The 20,716-nt window shown below is 40.1% G+C and overlaps 1 protein-coding gene and 1 long non-coding RNA gene across 4 annotated transcripts in view; one reads left to right on the top strand and one right to left on the bottom strand.

The window, feature by feature from the left end:
- CCDC93 (coiled-coil domain containing 93) overlaps positions 1-14,822 on the bottom strand; it is a 136,291-nt gene extending 121,469 nt beyond the window's left edge. For 2 of the 3 annotated variants that reach the window (XR_005218914.1, XM_037850246.1), the window contains exons 1-3: positions 14,631-14,822; positions 10,398-10,511; positions 6,123-6,217 (exon numbers count right to left, since the gene is read on the bottom strand). Coding sequence is in view for 1 of the 3 variants with exons in the window: in XM_037850246.1 (XP_037706174.1) it covers positions 6,123-6,217; positions 10,398-10,511; positions 14,631-14,672 (251 nt within the window). In the remaining 2 variants the exon portion in view is untranslated. The remainder of the gene's footprint in view (positions 1-6,122; positions 6,218-10,397; positions 10,512-14,630) is intronic. The other variant, XR_005218913.1, reaches the window with a different exon arrangement.
- A 76-nt stretch (positions 14,823-14,898) lies between these two features.
- The window catches only part of LOC119544295, a 42,058-nt gene continuing 36,240 nt past the window's right edge, over positions 14,899-20,716 (top strand). Inside the window, exons 1-2 of the long non-coding RNA XR_005218813.1 lie at positions 14,899-14,968; positions 20,183-20,313. This is a non-coding gene — a long non-coding RNA (uncharacterized LOC119544295). The remainder of the gene's footprint in view (positions 14,969-20,182; positions 20,314-20,716) is intronic.

Below are 20,716 nucleotides of genomic sequence, written 5' to 3'. Positions count from 1 at the left end.
TCAGAGTCTTTCAGATCCTCTCCCAGGATCTGGTCTATGTCCCCTGCATGGATACCTGGCCATGCTTTGACTGGGAAATACTGACAATCCAACTATCAAAGAAGTGCCTCATTACAAACCCAATCAACACAAAGTCCTAGGCAAGAGAGAGAAACCGACCCACAGAATAAACCCATCAAGTTATCAAATGCCCAGAAATCAGAAAAAAATCATAAGACATACTAAAACATAGGAAGATATGTTCCAGTCAAAGGAACAAATTAAAAAATCGGAGAAGACACAGAGTTTGGAACAACAAATCAAAGATGTTTAAACAAACCTCCTACACAAATTCAGGGAGCTGACTAAAGAGATAATGGATAGTAAGAAGACACTAGAAAACCATAAAGAAGAATTTGAAAGAATGCATAGAAAATAACAGATCTTATGGAAATGAAAGACACTATAGTTAAAATTAAAAATACACTAGACACACACAACAGCAGATTTGAAAAGGCAGAAGAAAGGATCAGCAAGCTAGAAGACAGTTCATTTGAATTCAAACAGACAAAAGAACAAAAGATGGAGAAAAGAATGGGAAATTTTGAGCAGGGCCTCAGGGAAATGATTGACAGCATGAAGCACACAAGCATATGCATTATGGGTGCCCCAGAAGGAAAAAGAAGGGAAAAGGGCCAGGAGCAATATTTGAGGAAATAACAACTGAAAATTCCCCATCCCTTATAAAAGACATAAATATGCAAATCAAAGAAGCCCAATGTCCTCCAAACAGAATAAATCCAAACAGACCCATTCCAAGACACATATCAATCAGACTGTCAAATGCCAAAGAAGAAGAGAGAATTCTGAAAGCAGCAAGAGAAAAGCAATTCACCACATACAAGGGAAGCTAAATAGGCTAAGTGCTGATTTCTCATCAGAAACCATGGAGGCAAGAAGGCAGTGTTACAATATATTTAAAATACTGAAAGAGAAACATTGCCAGCCAAGAAATCTTTATCCAGAAAAACTATCCTTCAAAAATGAGGGAGACTTTAAAATATTCATAGATTAAACAGAAGTTGAAACAGTTCATTAACAAAAGACCTGCCCTACAAAAAAGCACTGAAGGGAGTTCTGCTGGCTGTAAAGACAGGAGAGAGAGGCTTAAAGGAGAGTACAGAAAAGAAGATTATCAGCAAAGATAAATAAAAGGATAAAAGGAGAGAAAAAAACAGATCTGACAAACAAAAGCCAAATGATAAAACAGTTAACGTAAGTACTGCTTTTACAGAAATAACACAATGTCAATGGATTAAATTCCTCAATCAAAAAATACAGATTGGCAGAATGGATTTAAAAAAAATATATGATCCATCTATGTGCCTTTTACAAGAGATTCATCTTAGACCCAAAGATACAAATAGGTTGAAAGTGAAGGACTGAAAAACATATTCCAGACAGGCAGTAACCAAAAAAAGCTGAGGCAGCCATGCTAATATCAGACAAAATAGACTTTAAATGTAGAAATGGTATAAGAGACAAAGAAGGACATTATATATTAATAAAAGGGGCAATGCACCAAGAATAAATAATAATCATAATTACTTATGCACCTAATTATGGTACACCAAAGTCCATGGGGCAAACAGTGGCAAAATTGAAGGCAGTAATAGATAGCTCTACAATAATAGTGGGAGACTTCAACACACTACTCTCCTTCAATAGACAGAACATATAAAAAGACAATCTATAAGGAAAAAAAGAACCTCAATAATATGATCAGCGAACTAGGCCTAACAGACATATACAGTGCATTACACCCCCAAACAGCAGGATATACATTCTTCTCAAGTGCTCATGGATCATTCTTCAGGATAGACCACATCCTGGGGCACAAAACAGGTCTTAATAAATTTGAAAAGACTGAAATTACACAAAGCACTTTCTCTTATCATAATGGAATGAAGCTGGAAATTAATAGCAAGTGGAGAACTGGAAAATTCACAAATATATGAAAGTTAAACAACACAGTCTTAAACAATCAGTGGGTCAAAGAAACTGCAATAGAAATCAGTAAATATCGTAAGAGAATTTAAACAAATTCAAAACATATCAAAACTTACGGGATGCAGGAAAGGCAGTGCTTAGAGGGAAATTTATAGCCCCAAAAGCCTACATTAAAAAGGAAGAAATAGCTAAAATCCAAGACCTAACTAAACATCTGGAGAAACTAGAGAAAGAACAGAAAATGAATTCCAAAGCAAGCAGAAGGAAAGGAATAACAAAGATTAGAGCAGAAATAAATGAAATTTAAGAATTAAGAAACAGTAGAGAGAATAAACAAAGCTAATAGTTGGTTCTCTGAGAAGATAAATAAAATTGACAAACCCTTAGCTAGACTGACAAAGAAAAAAAGAGAAAAGGTGCAAATAAATAAATTCAGAAGTGAGAAAGGGGACCTCACTAGTGACTCCACAGAAATAAAAAGGATCATAAGAGGATATTACGAACAACTGTATGACAACAAGCCAGACAAATTAGATGAAGTGGACAACTTCCTACAAACATACGAACAACCTATGCTAACTTGAGAAGAAACAGAAGACCTCAACAAACCAATCACAGGTAAAGAGATTCAGTCAGTCAGCAAAAACCTACCAACAACAACAAAAAATCAATGGATGGCTTCACAGGCAAGTTTTATCAAGCAATCCAAGAATTAATACCATTCCTGCTCAAACTCTTCCAAAAAATTGAAGAGAAGGGAACACTTCCTCAACACGATTAAGGGTATATAAGAAAAACCCACAACTAAGATCATACTCAATGGTGAAAGGGAATACTGCCTAACTCATCCTATGGAGCCAACATCACCCTAATACCAAAGCCAGATAAAGACACTATAAGAAAATTAGAGACCAATCACTGTAATGAACATAGATGCAAAGATGCGCCAAAACAAAACAAAACAAAACAAAACTTGCAAATTGAATTCAACAACACATCAAAAGAATTATATACCATGATCAAGTGTGTTTTATTCCAGGCATGCAAGGGTGGTTCAACACAAGAAAATCAATTAATGTTAATGTTAAGAAACACCATGTTAAGAAATCAAAGAGGAAAAAACGCATGATCATGTCAATTGATGCAGGAAAGGTACTTGACAAAATCTAGCATCCTTTCTTGGTAAAAACACTTTGAAAGATGGAGATGGAAGGAAGCTTCTTCAACATGATTACGGGTATATAAGAAAAACCCACAACTAAGATCATACTCAATGGTGAAAGACTGAAAGTTTCCCTCTAAGATCTGGAACAAGACAAGGTTGCCCACAGTCACCACTGTTATTCAACAGAAATAAAATAAAAGGCATCCAAATTGTATAGGAAGAAGTAAAACTTTCACTTTTTGCAGATGACATGATCCTATATGTAGGAAGTCCTGAAAAGTCTACAACTAAGACACTAGAGCTAATAAACGAGCTCAGCAAAATGGTGGGGTACAAGATCAACACACAAAAATCAGTAGTGTTTCTATATGCTACTAACGAGCTATCCAAGGAGGAAACTGAGAAAAATATTCCATTTATAATACGTACTAAAAAAATCAAACATCTAGGAATAAAGTTAATCTAGGATGTAAAGGACCTATCTTCAGAAAACTATAAAACATCGCTAAAAGAAATCAAAGAAGACCTATATAAATGGATGGACATTCCACAGCTGTATAATTTTCCATCTGATATATATAACACATTTTACTTATCAGTTATCAGTTGACGGACACTTGGGTTGCTTCTATTTTTTGGCAACTGTGAATAACACCACTGTGAACACTGGTATGCAGATATCTACTGGAGTCCCTCTTTTCATTGCTTTTGAGTATATACCAGTAGTGGGATTGCCAAGTCATATGGTAATTCCATACCTTGCTTTCTGAGGAAATGCCAAACTGCCTTCCACACTGGCTACACCATTTTACATTCTCACCAGCAATGAATGAGTGTTCCTATTTCTCCACATCCTCTCCACACTTCTAATATGCTGTTTTTGAAATAGGAGCCATTCTAGTGATGTGAAATGGTATGTCATTGTAAGTTTTTTTAATGTAGGAGATACATTCACACACCATACAATCCATTCAAAGTATATAATCAATGGCCCAATGTCATCACAAAGTTGTGTATTCATCACCACAATCAATTATAGAACATTTTCATTACTCAAAAAAAAAAAAAAGAAAGAAAACAAAAATCTAAGACATCCTATACCCCTTCTCCCCACCCCCTACTTTTACTGACTCCCAGCATCGGTGTGGTACCTTTGCTACTACTGACGAAAGAATGTTAAAATATTACTGCTATATATAGCTGCATATAGCTGCAAGAGTTGCATTTTTTCCCATATACAACTCTCCTGTCAACTCCTTGTAATAGTGACACACATTCGTTCTTGCTCATGAAAGAACTTTTTTTATTTGTACTGTCAATCACAGTCATTGTCCACCACAAGATTCACTGTGTTACACAGGAAAAATAGATATACTAAAATGTTTGCCCTTCATAGGAACCAGGAGAAACAGGAAAAACAATCTTGTACAAATGGATCAAGAAACAGAGCTTAAGTAGGTTAAAAGCACAAAAGTGATCATTAGAAAAAGGGATAATAATTAAAAGACTGGAAGAGGGCTGATGAAGGAAATGTAGCAAGTACCACAGGTGAGCTAATTTCCTATTCTCACTAGCCTTTAATGAAACAGAAGTACATGCGTAACTGGAAACACAGAGTTGACCACTCTGAATAATCTAAAGCCTGTTCTTTCTAGGGAATAAAACTGGGGTGTAGGACAGGAAGAAGAAGAGACTTTTGTTCCCTTCGGTAGGATTTGAATTATTTTTAACTTTCGTGTATTTAAAACCTACAGAATAAAAACAAAAAACAATAACAAATCTATTTCTGGATCTAGCTGGACCATCAGAGAGCCACACAGCTGGACTCTTGCATTGCCTCCCGAAGGACTAAAGGTTGTTTTAATAAGATGCTATAGACCCATAGGGCCCCGTGTCATGGATGTTGAGCTCTGCTATTCGCACCTGGGCACAGTGGAGCACAGTGTCCCTGTGTTAATCAAAGTTCTCTTTAACAAGAGGCCTCAAGAGATGGCCTTTGGTCTTGGTGTTAAGAATATCCGAGATTCTCAGGAACCAGTTTTTCTTCCACTGCATGGAAACTATGAATGGGGTAACTGACCATGGATTTCTCTTTTCTCTGGCTGCCAAAAATCTTAGCACCAAATCCGTGGCTCACCTTTAGGAAAACAAAGCCTTCTGGGGCCAACACCTTTGTGGTTGCCCCAACCCATAATAATGCCTTTTGTTCCCACCTGTTTTCCATTTGCTTCCTTTCTCTGTCATTTTGTAAGTGGTTATCTTACTGCTTTGTATACATAATTATAACCTATTTTTAATCCTTTGAAGTATTTTTGTTGGGAGGGGGGTAATGCATAAAAAAAATAAGTAAAATAAGTCACAGAATCAGAGAGATCTGAAATCACACATTCCTCGTTACAGGTAAAGAAACTGAGACCCAAGAAAGGAGTGGCTTGCACAGAGTCACACAGCCGCCACTGGCAGGGCTGGGGGCCAAACTGGGTATTCCAAACAGACTAATGGCATCACCGAGCCCTTGGTGAGCTAGGGAAGACTGGGCAGGGTACCCCCAGCTGAGCTCTCTAGCAGGGAGCCCACACAGCCTTTTTTCAAAGGTGGGTTAATGAGGCTCTGCCTTACACAGGAGCAATGGAGAGGAAAAAAATTCTCCTTTCCTCCCCATAGTCAATGTTTATCCAAATTAGCTGTCTTTGGAAAGAAACAAACTAATTGCCACTAGAAATTCTGATGAAGAATATATGTTAAAAACAGCCCAATCATCAAATCATTCTTATTCTCCAGCTATGTGACCTTGGTCTCTTTCCACTTCGGTTTCATTGTTGGTAAAACAAGGATAATACCTGTTGTCATAAAAATTAAAATAAAATATGTAAAGTACCTAGCACAACTTCTGGCACATAGCAGACACTCAAAAGTTAGCTCCCTTCTCCCTCTTTAGGCTCTTCTGTGGAAAACTCCAATAACTTACATTTTTTGACCTATTGTAGAGTTTTCCTGAAAGAGCAAATCAACGTCCACATCAAAGTTGCAAGTGGTGATGCACCAAGTCATTCCTCCCACCACCTGCAAGACACAAAGAAAACACTAATTTTCACTTTCTAGTTCTGGGAGAGGGGAAGAAGTAGGAGGTAGAAAATAGTTCTTACAGACTCAGTAAACATACAAGATTATAGAGCTTTAGAGTGGCCATGTGTCCCCCTAACTCCATCAACTACAATGTAGCTAAACTAGCACTGTCCAATAAAACCTTCTGCAGTGATGGAAATGTTCTGTACCCACACTGTTCAATACCGTGGCTACGAGCCATGTGCAGCTACTGAGTACTTGAAATGTGGCTAGTGTGACCAAGAAACTGACTTTTAAATTAATCCAGTTTTTATTCATTTAAATAGCTACATGCGGCTAGTCATAACTTTACTGGACAATGCAAATCTAAACAATCACTTTATAAAAAGCAGTCCAGAAATAAGTATCTGTTTATTCAGAATTGCCTATATGCACAGTACTATGCTAAGATAAGTGAAGGAAGGCAAAGTCAGAGGAAAAAACAACTGAAGTGACATTTATGCTGAACATCCAATGCACCAGGTATTTCACATTTGACCCTCACAGGGATATTAAGAGGTAGAAATCTTTATCCCCTTTTTACAGATGAAGACAAGAAGTTTGGCACCTTTTGTCCATGATTACACGGCTGTCAGAGGCAAGGAACTGTTCCAGCTCAGGTCTGGCTGACCCAGAACCTAACTATATCATGGTATTTCATATTCTTTTTCTTCTCTCCCCTCACATACATGCATTAAACACATGATTCCCCACAGTCCCTAAGTATTACTATTAAATGTCCATGTCATTCATGGATCCTCTTTATAGTGAAAGGGACAGAACATTAATTCTCAGCTATGAGAAGTCTTGACCCAATTTCAGGCAAGTGCCAGATTCCAGAGGAATTCTGAGACACAAGGGCAGCAAGGCTGGAATTTTGTGGCTTATTCCTTAATTTTCAAACATATTTTTTTTCATCTACCCTGCTCTACTTATGTCACAGGATATCTTTGAGATACAAATGAAACTAAGGCTAAAAAGCCATTTTGAAATAAGATCCTTTTCAGACACAGCTTGATAGTAGAAAAACAGCAGTGGATCGTATCCCTGGTTGTTTTAGATACACATGAAATGCCTGATAAAACAGATTCAGGGCCCCAGCTCAGACCTAACTAACCAGAGTTTCAGCGGTGAGGTATGGGTAGACACATGCCTCAGAAAACAATCCATGGGAAGTCTGCTGTGCACAGCTGGACCGGGACCGAGGAAGCACTCCACTTGTTTCCACCAGGAAGATTTCCCAGTCTGCCTTTCTGGGAGGATGCCTCACTTCAGTGCACAGCTCTACAGTGGCACTCACCGAGTCCAGCTAGATATTCTATGCTCGTTGGTTTATTTGTCTCTCTTCCTTACTCCATAGAAGTGGGGCTCTACGAAGGCAGGGTCCTTGTCTTATCTCTGTGCCCTCATCACCTTATGCATAATTGTTCAAGGCCCTGCTGAATTAAAAGACTTTATCCCGCAGTGACTTCTCCCTCCTCCAAACTCAGAGCTGTCTGGCCAGACATAGAATATGTGGCAATTATCTCTGAGCATGATGACCTGGGATAGCTTGTTATTAACACAGATTAATTTATTTTACATGAACTTTATCTCCCCATCCAAACTGTAAGTTCCTTGAAATGGGGAAGTATATCATTGCTTCTTTGCATTTCCTAACTCTTTGTGCACAGAAAAAGACTTCAGTACGTATCTACTCGTGTATTAAAGTAACATATATAACATAATATTTACCATTCTAACCATTTAACTGTGACACCATTTCAAGTGTATAATCCAATTCGTTAATCACATTTACAATGTTATGCTACCATCACCACCATTCATTACCAAAATGTTTCATCACCTGAAACAAAAACTCTACACCCATTAAGCAATAACTTGCCATTCCACACACCCCACCACCACCGCCACACTGCTGCCCCTGGTAACCTGCAATCTACTTTCTGCCTCTATGTATTTGCTTACTCCAGAAACTTCGTATAAGTGGAATCATACAATAGTCGTTCTTTTGTGTTTGGCTTATTTCACTTCATGTAATGTTTTCAAGGTTCATCCATGTTGCAGCATGAATCAGAACTTCACTTCTTTTTCTGGCAGAATAATATTTCATTTTATGTATACCTATTTGTTTACCCATCCATCTGTTGATGGACACTTAGGTTGTTTCCACCTTTTGGCTGTTATGAATAATACTGCTATGAACACTGGTGTACAAGAATCTGTTTGAATTCTTGCTTTCAATTCTTTTGGGTATATAGTTAGAAGTGGAATTGCGAGGTCATATGGCAATTCTATGTGTAACTTTCTGAGGAAATGCCAAACCACTTTCCACAGAGGCTGCAACATTTTACAATCCCATGTCAAGTAAGCATATAAGTGTATGAAGAGCGTATGAAGGTTCCAATTTCTCTACATCTTCGTCAACACTTAAATTCCAATTTTTTGATAAGTCATCCTAGTAGGTGTGAAGTGGTATCTCATTATGATTTTGATTTGCATACCTTAATGGCTAATGACGTTGATCATCTTTTCATGTGTATTGGCCATCTGTCTATCTTTTGAAAATATCTATTCAAAATCTTTGCTCATTATTTAATTGGGTTGTATTTTTTGATCTTGCATTGTAGGAATTCTTCATATATTTTGTATATTAAACCAAATGTATGATTTGCAACTAATTTTTCCATTCTATACACTGTCTTTTCACTTTCTTGATAATGTCCTTTGATGTACAAAAGTTTTTAACTTTTGTGAAGTCCAATTCATCTATGTTTTTGTTGCTCACGCTTTTGGTGTCACATGTAAGAATTCATTGTCAAATACAAGGTCAAGAAGATTTCCCCTATGAATTTCCTAAGACTTGTATGATCATAGCACTCTTATTTACTTCATTGATCCACTTTGAGTTAATTTTTTTATATAGTGTGAGGTAGGGACCATTTTCACTCCTTTGCATGTGGATATCCACATTTTCCAGCACCATTTGTTGGAAAGACTATTCTTTTCCCATTTAATGGATCTGTACTCTTGCTGAAAATCAATTGGCCATAGTCTTGAGGGCTTATTTCTGGACTCTCAGTTTTATTCTGTTGGTCTAAATAGCTATCTTTATGCCAGTACCATACTATTTGATTACTTTCACTTGGTAGTAAGTTCTGAAATCAAGAAGTGCCAGTCCTCCAAATCTCCTTTTTCAAGATTGTTTTGGCTATCTGGGGACCCTTGCAATAAATACTATATGAACTTGAGGGCTGACTTTTCCATTTCTGCAAAAAAGGCCGCTGGAATTTTCATCAGGATTATACTGAATCTGTCACTCGCTTTGGAAAGTACTGACATTTTAGCAGTATTAAGTTTTATAATCCGTGAACACAAGATGTCTTTCCATTTATTTAGGCCTTTAATTTCCTTCAGCAATGTTTCGTAGGTTTCACTGTACACAACTTTCACATCTTTGGTTCAATTTATTTCTAGATATTTTATTCTTTTAGATGCTATTGCAAATGGAATTGTTTTCTTGATTTTCTTTTCAGATTGTTGATTGCCGCTGAATAGAAATTCAACCGATTTTTGTATGTTGCTCTTATACCCTGCAACTCTGAGGAATTCCTTTGTTAGCTCTAGTGGCTTTTTTGTGGATGGTTTGGTATTTTCTATATATAGGACCATATCATCTGCAAATAGAGTTTTACTTCTTCCTTCCTAATTTGGATGCCTTTTATTTCTTTTTCTTGCCCAATTGCTCTGGCCAGACCTTCTAGTCAATGCTGAATAGCAGAGGTGAAAGCGGCCACCCCTTTGTTCCTGACCTTAGGAGGCAAGTTTTCAGTCTTTTACCATTGAGTATGATGTTAACTGTGGTTTTTCATATATGTCCTTTATCACATTAAGCAAGCTTCCTTCTATTCCTAGTTTCCTGCTTGCTTTTATCAAGAAACGGTGCAGCTTTTGTCAGATGCCCATTTGTTTTTTCTTAATAGGAAATCTGAACACTTCTATAATGAATCTGAATTAGGGAAAAATGGAAATACTGGAATATAAAAAGTTAAAAATATAATCTCTCTTTCCCTTCCCTCTCATGGCAAATGTAATCCTGACAAAAAAAAGCCTAATAGTTAGAAAGGTTTCCTCTTACCTTGTCAAAAGGTGACAAGCCCTTGATTCTTGCCCTGAAATACCCAGCTGCAACTAAAAGCTCCAGAATTTCAGCCAACTTGACATTTTGTTCTTCATCTTCTCTTGTTTCCACCTAAAATAAAAGTTAAAAATTTGACTGGTAAAAGGAACACCAGATATAACCCAATGCCATGATCTCATTGCTAAAGCGCAGGCGACAGGGCTGTATCCCTGCATCTGATTCCATTCCCAGAAATCCAGCAAGCATTCATGCAGAAACATGTGGACACAGTGCTACCTGAGTCACAAAAAACAGGGTCCCGTCCTCAAAGAGATGCAAGTCATCACAGGTAGAGGGAGAAGACACACACAGGTAGTACAGACTATTCATCAGGTGCTGAAGAATCAGGAAGAGAGAAGATGAGAGCACATGACCTCCCTCTCTAACATATGGTTTACTCCACAGGCTGCTCCACTAGATGATAAACTCCTTACAGACAGGAACAAGGATTTTCATTGTTTTGTTAATATTTAGTTTTGTACCCACCCTGGTGCAAAATGTTACTGACAAGAGGGGCAAGAACAAAGAAAGGAATTTACATATGTATCTTCCTCTGCATTTCTCTTTCTGATCTCCAAAGCAAATATAAGGAAGGTTTTCAACCCAGATATATTAAAGGGTGATGAATGCCAAATAGGACAGCCTTAAATAGTGAAATCATCTAACTTATTTAAATTGGGATTTGATTTAAAATTTTTAATTTATATCCTCCTTTTACTCCAGGTGTTTATTTACCATTTAAATATACTGGTAACTTCTGCATCTACTTATTTCCATCAACTGTGCCTTTTCTCCCTTCCATTATTGCAGAAAATCAGAAACAACCTCTCTCTATAAAATAACACCTCATATCTACCTCTGACTACTTCCTCACCCAACAATGCCGGTTAATTCTTCATTTACTATGCATCAAACATTTATCCTCCCTTTCCTTTTATTCATATTTCATGCCAGGGATATTGCAATTGCCTCTCAATCTTTCTTCTCTATTAATTTGTCTTGCTCACTCCTTCCTAAATCACAGCTTTCACATTATCCCTCTTTAGTTCATGCCCCATTCTTTACCTTCAATGCATCATACACTGTTTACATGATAAATTCCACATGCCTTAGTTTGACATTCGGTTCTCTGGCTCCAATTTAACTTTTCAGCTTCATCCTTTATTTTCCCTCCACCCCACACCAAATAATCCAGACATGGCTATGCCCAACCCAGACAAGCAATGCCCATTCCCATTTCTTCATTATTCACACTGCTCCCCTTTTCCTGCTATTCTCTATCCATCCAGAAACCACCTTTGAATTCTAGCTGCTATTCAGTGCCATCCTGAAACAGTCATTCCTCTGCATTTCTATTTTATTTATAGTCCATGCCATTCACACAGTTAAGCATCCACCTCTTCTGAGTGGCATGTCTGGTATTATGTACACGTCTGGCTTTACAACTGGACTGTTAGTTGGTTTAGGAGAGGACCCAAATATTATACCCCCGTTTACTCCTCTGCACCCAAATGGCATTAGGTTCAAAGGATGCACTTATATATGGAATGATGCTCTCAATTCATTACACAAAATATCTAAGCAAGCCATAGATTAACAAAACGTTTCATGTTGATGACACTGATAATAGAAAGGCAAGTTTATTTTGAGGCACAAATTGCTAAGACAGGGAGCATACATATTAACATATAGCTCAACATGGAATTACTGAAGTGACTGATAATCCTTTGTGATGGGGGAAGGGGGAGAACAGTCTTGAGCCAATGCTATTTTACTTCCCTCTCTCTCTCTTGAATGGCCCTGGCCCAGCCTACTAAAGGTTCTGAAGGTTAGCAATCTCTAGTTCCTAGTGGACATAAAGAAATAAAGAAAGTAATATTAATTATTCATACCTTCTCTTCCTTCCGTAAAAGATCTAGGAAGGTTGAGAAATATCTACTTGTGGAGAGACTCAAAGAAAAGATAACATAAAAAGCAGATATGGTTCACAAACATAGAGAAGGGGGGGGGTGTGTGATCTATTTATTTCTTAACACTCCTGGATGCAAAACAGGAGCCCTTCATCTGTTTAACCATTGTTTACCATGGAAACACTTCAAGAAGAGGCAGACAACAATACCTCACAGAGCATCATCCCTGCCTGAAACTCATACTTAGGAATACCTGCTAGCCACCCCATGGTATGTAAAAGCCCACGCTTCTCATCTACTCACTCCCAGAATGAAGTTCACTTTTGCAATATAACTTGTGAAATAACTTTTGGCAGAAAACAATGAGTGGAGAGAGTTAGTAAGACTTCAAATTCACTTTGCAGATTAACAATGAAACAAAATGAAAAAGGGCCACTGGTTAATATGCAGGGAATTAAAGAAAAACCTCTTTTAAAGCCATAAAAAACCCACCAGGCCAGTTAATATATCCAAGTGTTAAAACTAAAATTCTGATAAAAACCAATGACTGTGAACCCTTAAACCAAGCACTGTAAATTTTCAATTGTCCCCTACTGCAGTTCATGTAAGCTAGAAGGCAGAGCCAAATCTAGCTTTCTATATTTCACGTACATACAGTAGAGGGTTAAAAAAAATTGAATTTAATTAATTAACTAGACTAATGACACAGATTATCCATATTTGCATGTACTGGTTTTTTTTTAACTACATAATAATAATTTGACTTTATTCACCCCAAGTGCCTTTGCCAGGCTCTGAGAGAACATGACATATCACACCCATCCTCCTGGCATGAATAGTTAAAACAAAGGGACATACAGGAGCAGGTTGCTTTTTATTTCAGAAAGACCCAACTGATAGCGCTGTGGGAAGGTAGAACCCAGGTGACTAGGCAGGAATCTACAGCAAAAGGCCAGGCAAAAACTTCATGAGGGCCTAGAATAAACAAGTGGCAAAAAGAAAACTTCAGATATCACAGTATGGATCGCTCCTCACAATCCCAGATCCCATCAAGGCAACCGGCTGTAAGGTTTCATCAAAAACAGTTGTTTCCACGACATTATACATGTGAGGTTTTCTTAAGGAAACAACAAACGGGACTTGCATTCTGAAAGCACAGGCTAACAGACGTGTCTGTCCTCCCATCACTATTTCTCCAGCTTCTGCACCCAGAACATATGAGATGAACGAACTGAGCATTTGGGAGGGGCACAGAAAAGCAAATTCAGCCACACGCATGTAAGTGTGAAGGGCCCGCTCAGGGTATGAAGAAACGAGTCCCCCTACCCAAAGCCTGCTTCAGAGCCTTGAAAGAGGAGTGGAGGTGCAGCCTGGTTTCCATTTCTCTCAAGAATCTAGTAAACTAGCCTGGCTTCTGAGTCAATTAACTGAGAAGGAAGACGGATGCAACCAATTAAACTAAGTGATATTTGCAGCCAGAAGGTAATGCGCTTTTCCTTTGCTCGCAATCAACGTGGAAATCCGCAAACCATTGATTATCCTCTCCCAGGAACCCAGTAAGGAATTAATAACACCACCCCACCCGCCTTGGAAAGGCGCCAGTTATGTTCCGGAGAGGTGGCGCCGTTTCCACTGGGCGCTGGGTCCCCAGCTGCACAGTCCCACTGAAGAGCGCGTCGCCACCAAGGCCGCGGTGCACTGACCCCGCGGGACACAAACCCGGGGCGCGCACAGTTTCCTAACTTCCTCCCGCCGCCCGGGGCCGTGGGGGGTGGCGGTAAATGCAGGGTGGCATTCTCTCCCGACACCAAGGCGGATGGGGCTGGTCCAGGGGCCCCTGAACCCCACAGAGGCGGCGGCTCGGCGCCAGAAGGTCCCCACCTTTCGCACAACCGGGGCAGGACCATCCCAGCGCGCGCGTCCCGTGACCTCCACGGCGCAGCACTCTCAGCTTTCGGGGCCAGCCTTACGGCACTGGGGGGTGAGGGGAAACTGCCCGGGAGAGCGGAGAGGTGGGATTCCCGAGCCCCGCGGGACCACCGGCTGCGCCAGGGCAGGTGTCTGGCTGGAAAGGCCACCTCCGCCCCAGGAGACCGGGGAACGACTGAAGTTTGTCCCCACCCACCTCACCCCCTCGCCCGCGCTGACAGGGCTGGTGTTCCCCAGCGGCGGAGACACCTGAGGAAGGGGGAGGGGCGCCCCCAAAGGCAGCCCAGGGTCCCCCTCTGTCCATCGCCCCTGGGGGCTCAGCCCTCTCCTGGGAACCCCGACATGTCCTTACCTCCGGGAGACCCCGGCCCTCCGGCCCCTTGGGGAAGCCCATGATCCGGTCGGGCTGGCAGGCGGCAGCAGCGAAGCCGGGAGAACGCCGGGAGGAAGCTGTCCGCGGCTGCGAAGCTGCTACCGGGGTGGAATGCAAAGCGGAAACTTCCTTCGCCGCGGCCGCTTCTGCCGCCGCCGCCGCCGGCCCGGAGCACCGCGGTCGAGCAGAGCATGCGCATAGAGGCGGGGCGAGGAGCGATTGCGCCTGCGCAAGATAGCCCGGGGAAGGCGGGGCCTGGACTCGGCGGGATCGCTGTGGTGGTGTCTTGCTGCGATGTTGGATGTTAGGCTCTGGCTGTGAGTTTTTCTTCCAGGCGATTCACGGAAGGGACTGCGTCTTGCGTCCTGGGAAGTTTTGCATTCCGGGCCCTCCGAATCCCTGTCTTGCTCCTCGTGGGGCATCGGAAGCCCTCTAACTCCTAGGCCAGAATTAGAGTAGAGATGAGCATGGGGATTCCACGGAATCGGGGTGTCCCTTGATTAACAAGCACTTGGGCAACCTCTTCGATATGCGGACTAAGGCCCAGAGAAGGGATTCTTCACGCCTGCTGGCTTCCCCAGCGTCTTGTTCCCCAGGAGTCCTTGCTTGAAATAATGTACCCCCATCCCCGGGTCTTTCTGGGGGGAGGACATCTCCGAGAACGTGGACTCCTGTGTTTATGTTGTTTTAGCTGCCGCAGCACTTACATGATGCATCCTAATCGGAATCAGGACATCCCTTGGCTGTTCCAGAAGATGGTTGCTATAAAAATGTCTCCTTGGCCAGGAGCCCCCTTCCTGCCCCATAATGGCCTTCTCCAACTTTTTTTCATTTTTAAATGAAGAGGTGACTTCTGTGAAAACTTTTACTATAGAAGAGATCATTCCCTCTATGTGCATGTGGGAAGGGACTGGAGGTGGGTAGGGTAGGCTGTGAGGGGAGGACCCGCTATAGCATCTTGAAATCAAAGAGGTTTTGTGTGTGTGTGTGTGTGTGTGTGTGTGTGTGTGTGTGTATCCCTAGCATCTTAAAAACTAGGCACTCGGGGCACAAAACAGGTCTTAATAATTTTAAAAAGATTGAAATTATTCAAAGCACATTCTCTGATCACAATGGCATGAAGTTGAAAATCAATAAACACCAAAGAACCAGAACTTCCACAAACATGGAGGTTAAACAACACACTCTTAAACGATCAGTGGCTCAAGGAAGAAATTGCAAGAGAAATTAGTAAATATTGGGAGATGAATGAAAACAAGAATACATTTCACAACTTTTGGGATGCAGTGAAGGTGATGCTGAGAGGGAAATTTACAGCTCTAAATGCTTATATTAAAAAGAAGGAACAAGCTAAAAACCAAAGGCGTAACTGACGAACTGAAGAAACTAGAAAAAAAGCAGCAAACTACCCCTAAAACAAGAAGAAGAGAAATAAAGATTAAAGCAGAAATAAATGAATTGGAGAACAAAAACAATAGAGAGAATCGATAAAACCAAAAGGTGGTTGTTTCAGATGATCAACAAGATTGGCAAACCCTTAACAAGGCTGACAAAGTCAACAAGAGAGAAGATGCAAATAAATCAGAAATGTGAGGGGGATCATTACCACAGATCCTGAAGAAATAAAAAAGATCATGTATTACTTAGGGTCTCTAAGGAAACAGAACCAACAGGAGATATCTGTAAATATGAGATTTTATGAAAGTCACACAACTGTGGAGATGCATGAGTCCAAATTCTGTAGGAAGGATGCATAAGTCCAAATTCCATAGGGCAGGCAGTGAGCTGGCCCACCGATGAAGGTCTTGGATGAACTCCCTAGGAGAGGGTGGCTGGTTAAAGAAGGAGTGAAAGTTCTCTCTCTTCTCCTTTAAAAGTCTTCAATGGATTTGGATTAAATTCAGCTGATTGAATTCTCTCATTGCAAAAAGCATGCCCTTTGTAGACATAATCAGCCACAGATGCAATCAATTGACTGATGATCTAATAAACCAGCATTCTGGTTTATTAACCAGCCACAAATGTCCTTGCTTGACCAGACACCTTGTCACCATCACCTGGCCAAATTGACACATGAACCTAACCATCACAGATAATAAGAGGATAAATCTAACCTAAGAGTAAACCTAACTGAGGATGTAAACGACCTGTACTCTGAAAGCTACAAAACATTGCTTAAAGAAATCAAAGGAAGCCTAAATAGGTGGAAAGACATTTTGTGTTCATGGATTGAAAGGCTAAATATTGTTAAGATGTTAATTCTACCCAAATTGATCTACAGGTTCAATGTAGCACAAATCAAAATTCCAACAACCTTCTTTGCAGAACTGGAAAACTTAGTTATCAAATTTATTTGGAAGGGAAAGCGGTCATGAATAGCCAAAAAAATCCTGAAAAGGAAGAATGAAGTGGGAGGTCTTATACTCCCTGACTTTAAAGCTTATTATAAAGTCACAGTGGACAAAACAGCATGGTACTAGCACAAAGATAGATATATTGATCAATGGCATCAAATTGAGAGTTCAGAAATAGATCCTCCAATCTATGATTATTTGATTTTTGACAAGGCCCCCAAATCCACTGAACTGGGATAGAATAGTCTTCAATGAATGGTGCTGGAAAAACTGGAGATCCATATCCAAAGGAATGAAAGGGGACCCCTACCTCACACACTATATGAAAATTAACTCAAAGTGAATCACCTAAATATAAAAGCCAGTACCATAAACCTCCTAGAAGAAAATACAGGAAAACATCTTCAAGACTTAGTGATAGGAGGTAGCTTCTTAGACCTTACACCGAAAGCACAAGCAACAAAAGAAAAAATAGATAAATGGGAAGTCCTCAAAATTGAATACTTCTGTGCTTCAAAAGACTCAAAAGGGTGAAAAGGCAGCCACCTCAATGGGAGAGAATATTTGGTTACCATATTTCTGATAAGGGTTTCATATCCAGAATATATAAAGAAATCCTACAACTCAACAGAAAAAGGACAAATAACCCAATTATAAAATGGGCAAAAGATATGAATAAACATTTCTCCAAAGAGGAAATATAAATGGCTAAAAACCACATTAGAAGATGTTCATCTTCATAAGCTATTAAGGAAATCCAAATCAAAACTACAATGAGATATCATCTCACACCCATAAGAAAGGCTGCTATTAAGCAACCAAGAAACTACAAGAATTGGAGAGGATAAGGAGAAATAGAAACACTTATTCACTGCTGGTGGGAGTGTAAAATGGTTCAGCCGCTGAGGAAAATGGTTTGGTGGTTCCTCAGAAAACTAAATATTGAGTTGCCCTATGACCTGACAATTTGGCTACTCGGTATATACCCAGTAGATCTGAAAGCAGGAACACAAACAGATATTTACACACCAATGTTCATAGCAGCATTGTTCACAATTGCCAAAAGGGGGAAAAAATCCAAATGCCCATCAACAGATGAGTAGATAAACAAAATGTGGTATATACATATGATGGAATATTCAGCAGTGAGAAGAAATGAGGTCCTAAAGCACGCAACAACATGGATGAGTCTTGAGGACATAATGCTGAGTGAAATGTCAGACACAAACAGATGTTGTTTGATTTCACTAATATGAACTAATTGGCATATGTAAACTAAGTATCTTAAAATGCAGACTATAGGATTCCGAGAAGTAGGCAGAAATAGAAGGGGGAGTGGTGACATAATATGTTCAGAATGTATAACAAGGTTGAACTTAAAATGTCTGGAAATATATGGGTTGAGGGTAGCTTGTTGGTGGGAAAGTAAGGGATAGTGCTATATTGTAGGTGATTTGGGTTGAAAGGCGTTGTTTAGAGTCATGTAGGTCACTGATTAACACCACAAATTTAAATAAGTATTTGCATGAACTGGTACAAATGTACAACGCTGGCACAAAGAGTTAATAATAGAGTGGTATGTGGGGGGAAATACCTATTGCAAGCTACAAACTATAGTTAGCAGTAATATCTTAAAATTCTTTCATCAACAGTGCTGGTGTACCACACCAATACTGGGGGTCAATAATAGGGAGAGAGAAGGGATATGGGGTGTTTGGGATTTTCTTTTTTTGTCTCTATCTGATAATTTTCTTTTGGAGTCATGAGAATGGTCTAATAGTGAGTGTGATGATGATTGCACAGATATGTGACGATACTGAGATACTGATTATATAATTTGGATGGAATATATGATAAACGAATATTAAAAAGTGAAAAAGCAAAAGAAGTGAAGTAAATCTTTCAAGACTTACCCCTAAGGAATTCATGCTGGTTCCTAATAATCAGCATTATCTTCGTCTAAATCCTATCAAGCCATCCATTGAATAATTTGTTTTAGAATACTTCCATCTTTCCTGTATTTTTCTCTTTTCTTATTCTAAAAAGAGCTTTGAAAATCTTTTTGATATTTTTGGGTTTTGTTCAAGATGCAGGAGAAAGATCCTGCTGATTGTGACCTTTAACCTCCATCAGTAAAGTAATCCCTGCAAAGCTTCTGGTTCATAGCACTTAACAGTTGTATATAATGTATTTTCTGATCTAGGGAGTCAAACGCATGAAAATACTTTGCCAACTATAAAATTTGATGTACATGTAAATGATGATTACTGGTGTTTCAAAAATTTCTGCCTCCATTTATTCCTCACCATAGTTATTTGTGATTATATTGTCAGAATTTCACTTTAGGGGCACTTTCTCATGGAAATTTGTGTTGTAAATATATGTTATGTTTTTTTCCCAAAAGCATTAAATATTCTTTTGTTTCCCAAGAGAGAGAAAAAAAGTAGGTACTCAGTAAATGTTTGTTCTTGAGAAGTTCTTTGTATCTCTTATACCCCTCCTGGGGTTTATCCTGACAGAACAGAGGTTTGCCAGGAATCAGAGCACAGAAGTAGTTGCAAGGGCCCTAAGACAGCCAATTTCCTTCTTAAAGGTAGACAGCAAATATTATACGAAGCTGTGTACTGATACTCCACTCCGCCCCCCACACACCAATAATTTGAATGTGTAATCTCAATATGCACGTTAAGGTGTTGAGATGGAAGCCCTCCTGCGTGTGTTGTGTGATATCTTGCTCTCACCTGTTGCCAAAGCCAATAAAACTCAGTTTCTAAGGTGCCTGCCCTCTAATTCCCCAATTTTGTTATTCTTCTGAATTTACAAGTATCCTTCCCTGAGATGCTATAGGAAGAGGGGGAATGGAGAGTGATAATCATTTGTGGCCACTGTTGGGTGACCAGGCAGGCACAGATGCTTAGGGACACGTAGAAAAATCTCACATAGCAGGAAAGCCTAAATAGCTGTATGTAAGCAGCCCCAGGGACTAGGGCCTGGAGAATAATAGACTCAGACAGGCCACACCGTGAGTCTTCTGTTGTAAATGCCTGTGCAGTATTTTAAATAAACATGAGCAGCTGGCTTTCCCAGTAAGAGACCGTCTTGTTTTCCTGTCTGTGTAGGGTGACAGTAGCAGAGTTGGGCTGGCAGCATGTTTTTTTTGTTTTTTTTCCCCCTAAGTTCCAGCAAAACAGCCATGACAGCAGCCAGAGAAGCTTGAGTAGCCCACAGGTGAGAGGGAGCACTTGCACAGCCATGGAGAAGAACTTCAACAGACAATGACCAAGAAGGAAGTTTGTGAGGACTCCCAGGTAATGCATATCTCTCCTTCTCCCCTGGCCCCAAATATCCTATACACACATCCCTTCTTCCCAGTGGTGTATTTGGGATTAGGGATCAGTCATTCTGTCCCTCCTTTGCGCACCCAGTGCATGGCTGTATGATGTTCTTCTAACTGCAAGATTCCTGGGAGCCTCACATAGGCTTTCCAGTCTTGGGCAAAAGGGTGCCACAGTAATGAGCTTCCTTTTAGAATCACCTTTAAGCTGGATGAAGTTTCCCGTAGAGCCTCAATCATTCTGTCCCCAGGCTTCTCCTAGACTCTTGCTATGACCAGGAAGGGGAATCGTGAAGTCCTGAAGCTGGAGGGGAACTTAGTGCTATAATGGATGTTCAGAAAAAGTAGAGTGACACAGCTTGAGGTCAAATAGCACA

Source organism: Choloepus didactylus, chromosome 9 (assembly GCF_015220235.1).
Source record: "Choloepus didactylus isolate mChoDid1 chromosome 9, mChoDid1.pri, whole genome shotgun sequence".
Classification (NCBI taxonomy): Eukaryota; Metazoa; Chordata; class Mammalia; order Pilosa; family Megalonychidae; genus Choloepus; species Choloepus didactylus.
This window is presented reverse-complemented; position numbering and strand designations above follow the sequence as displayed.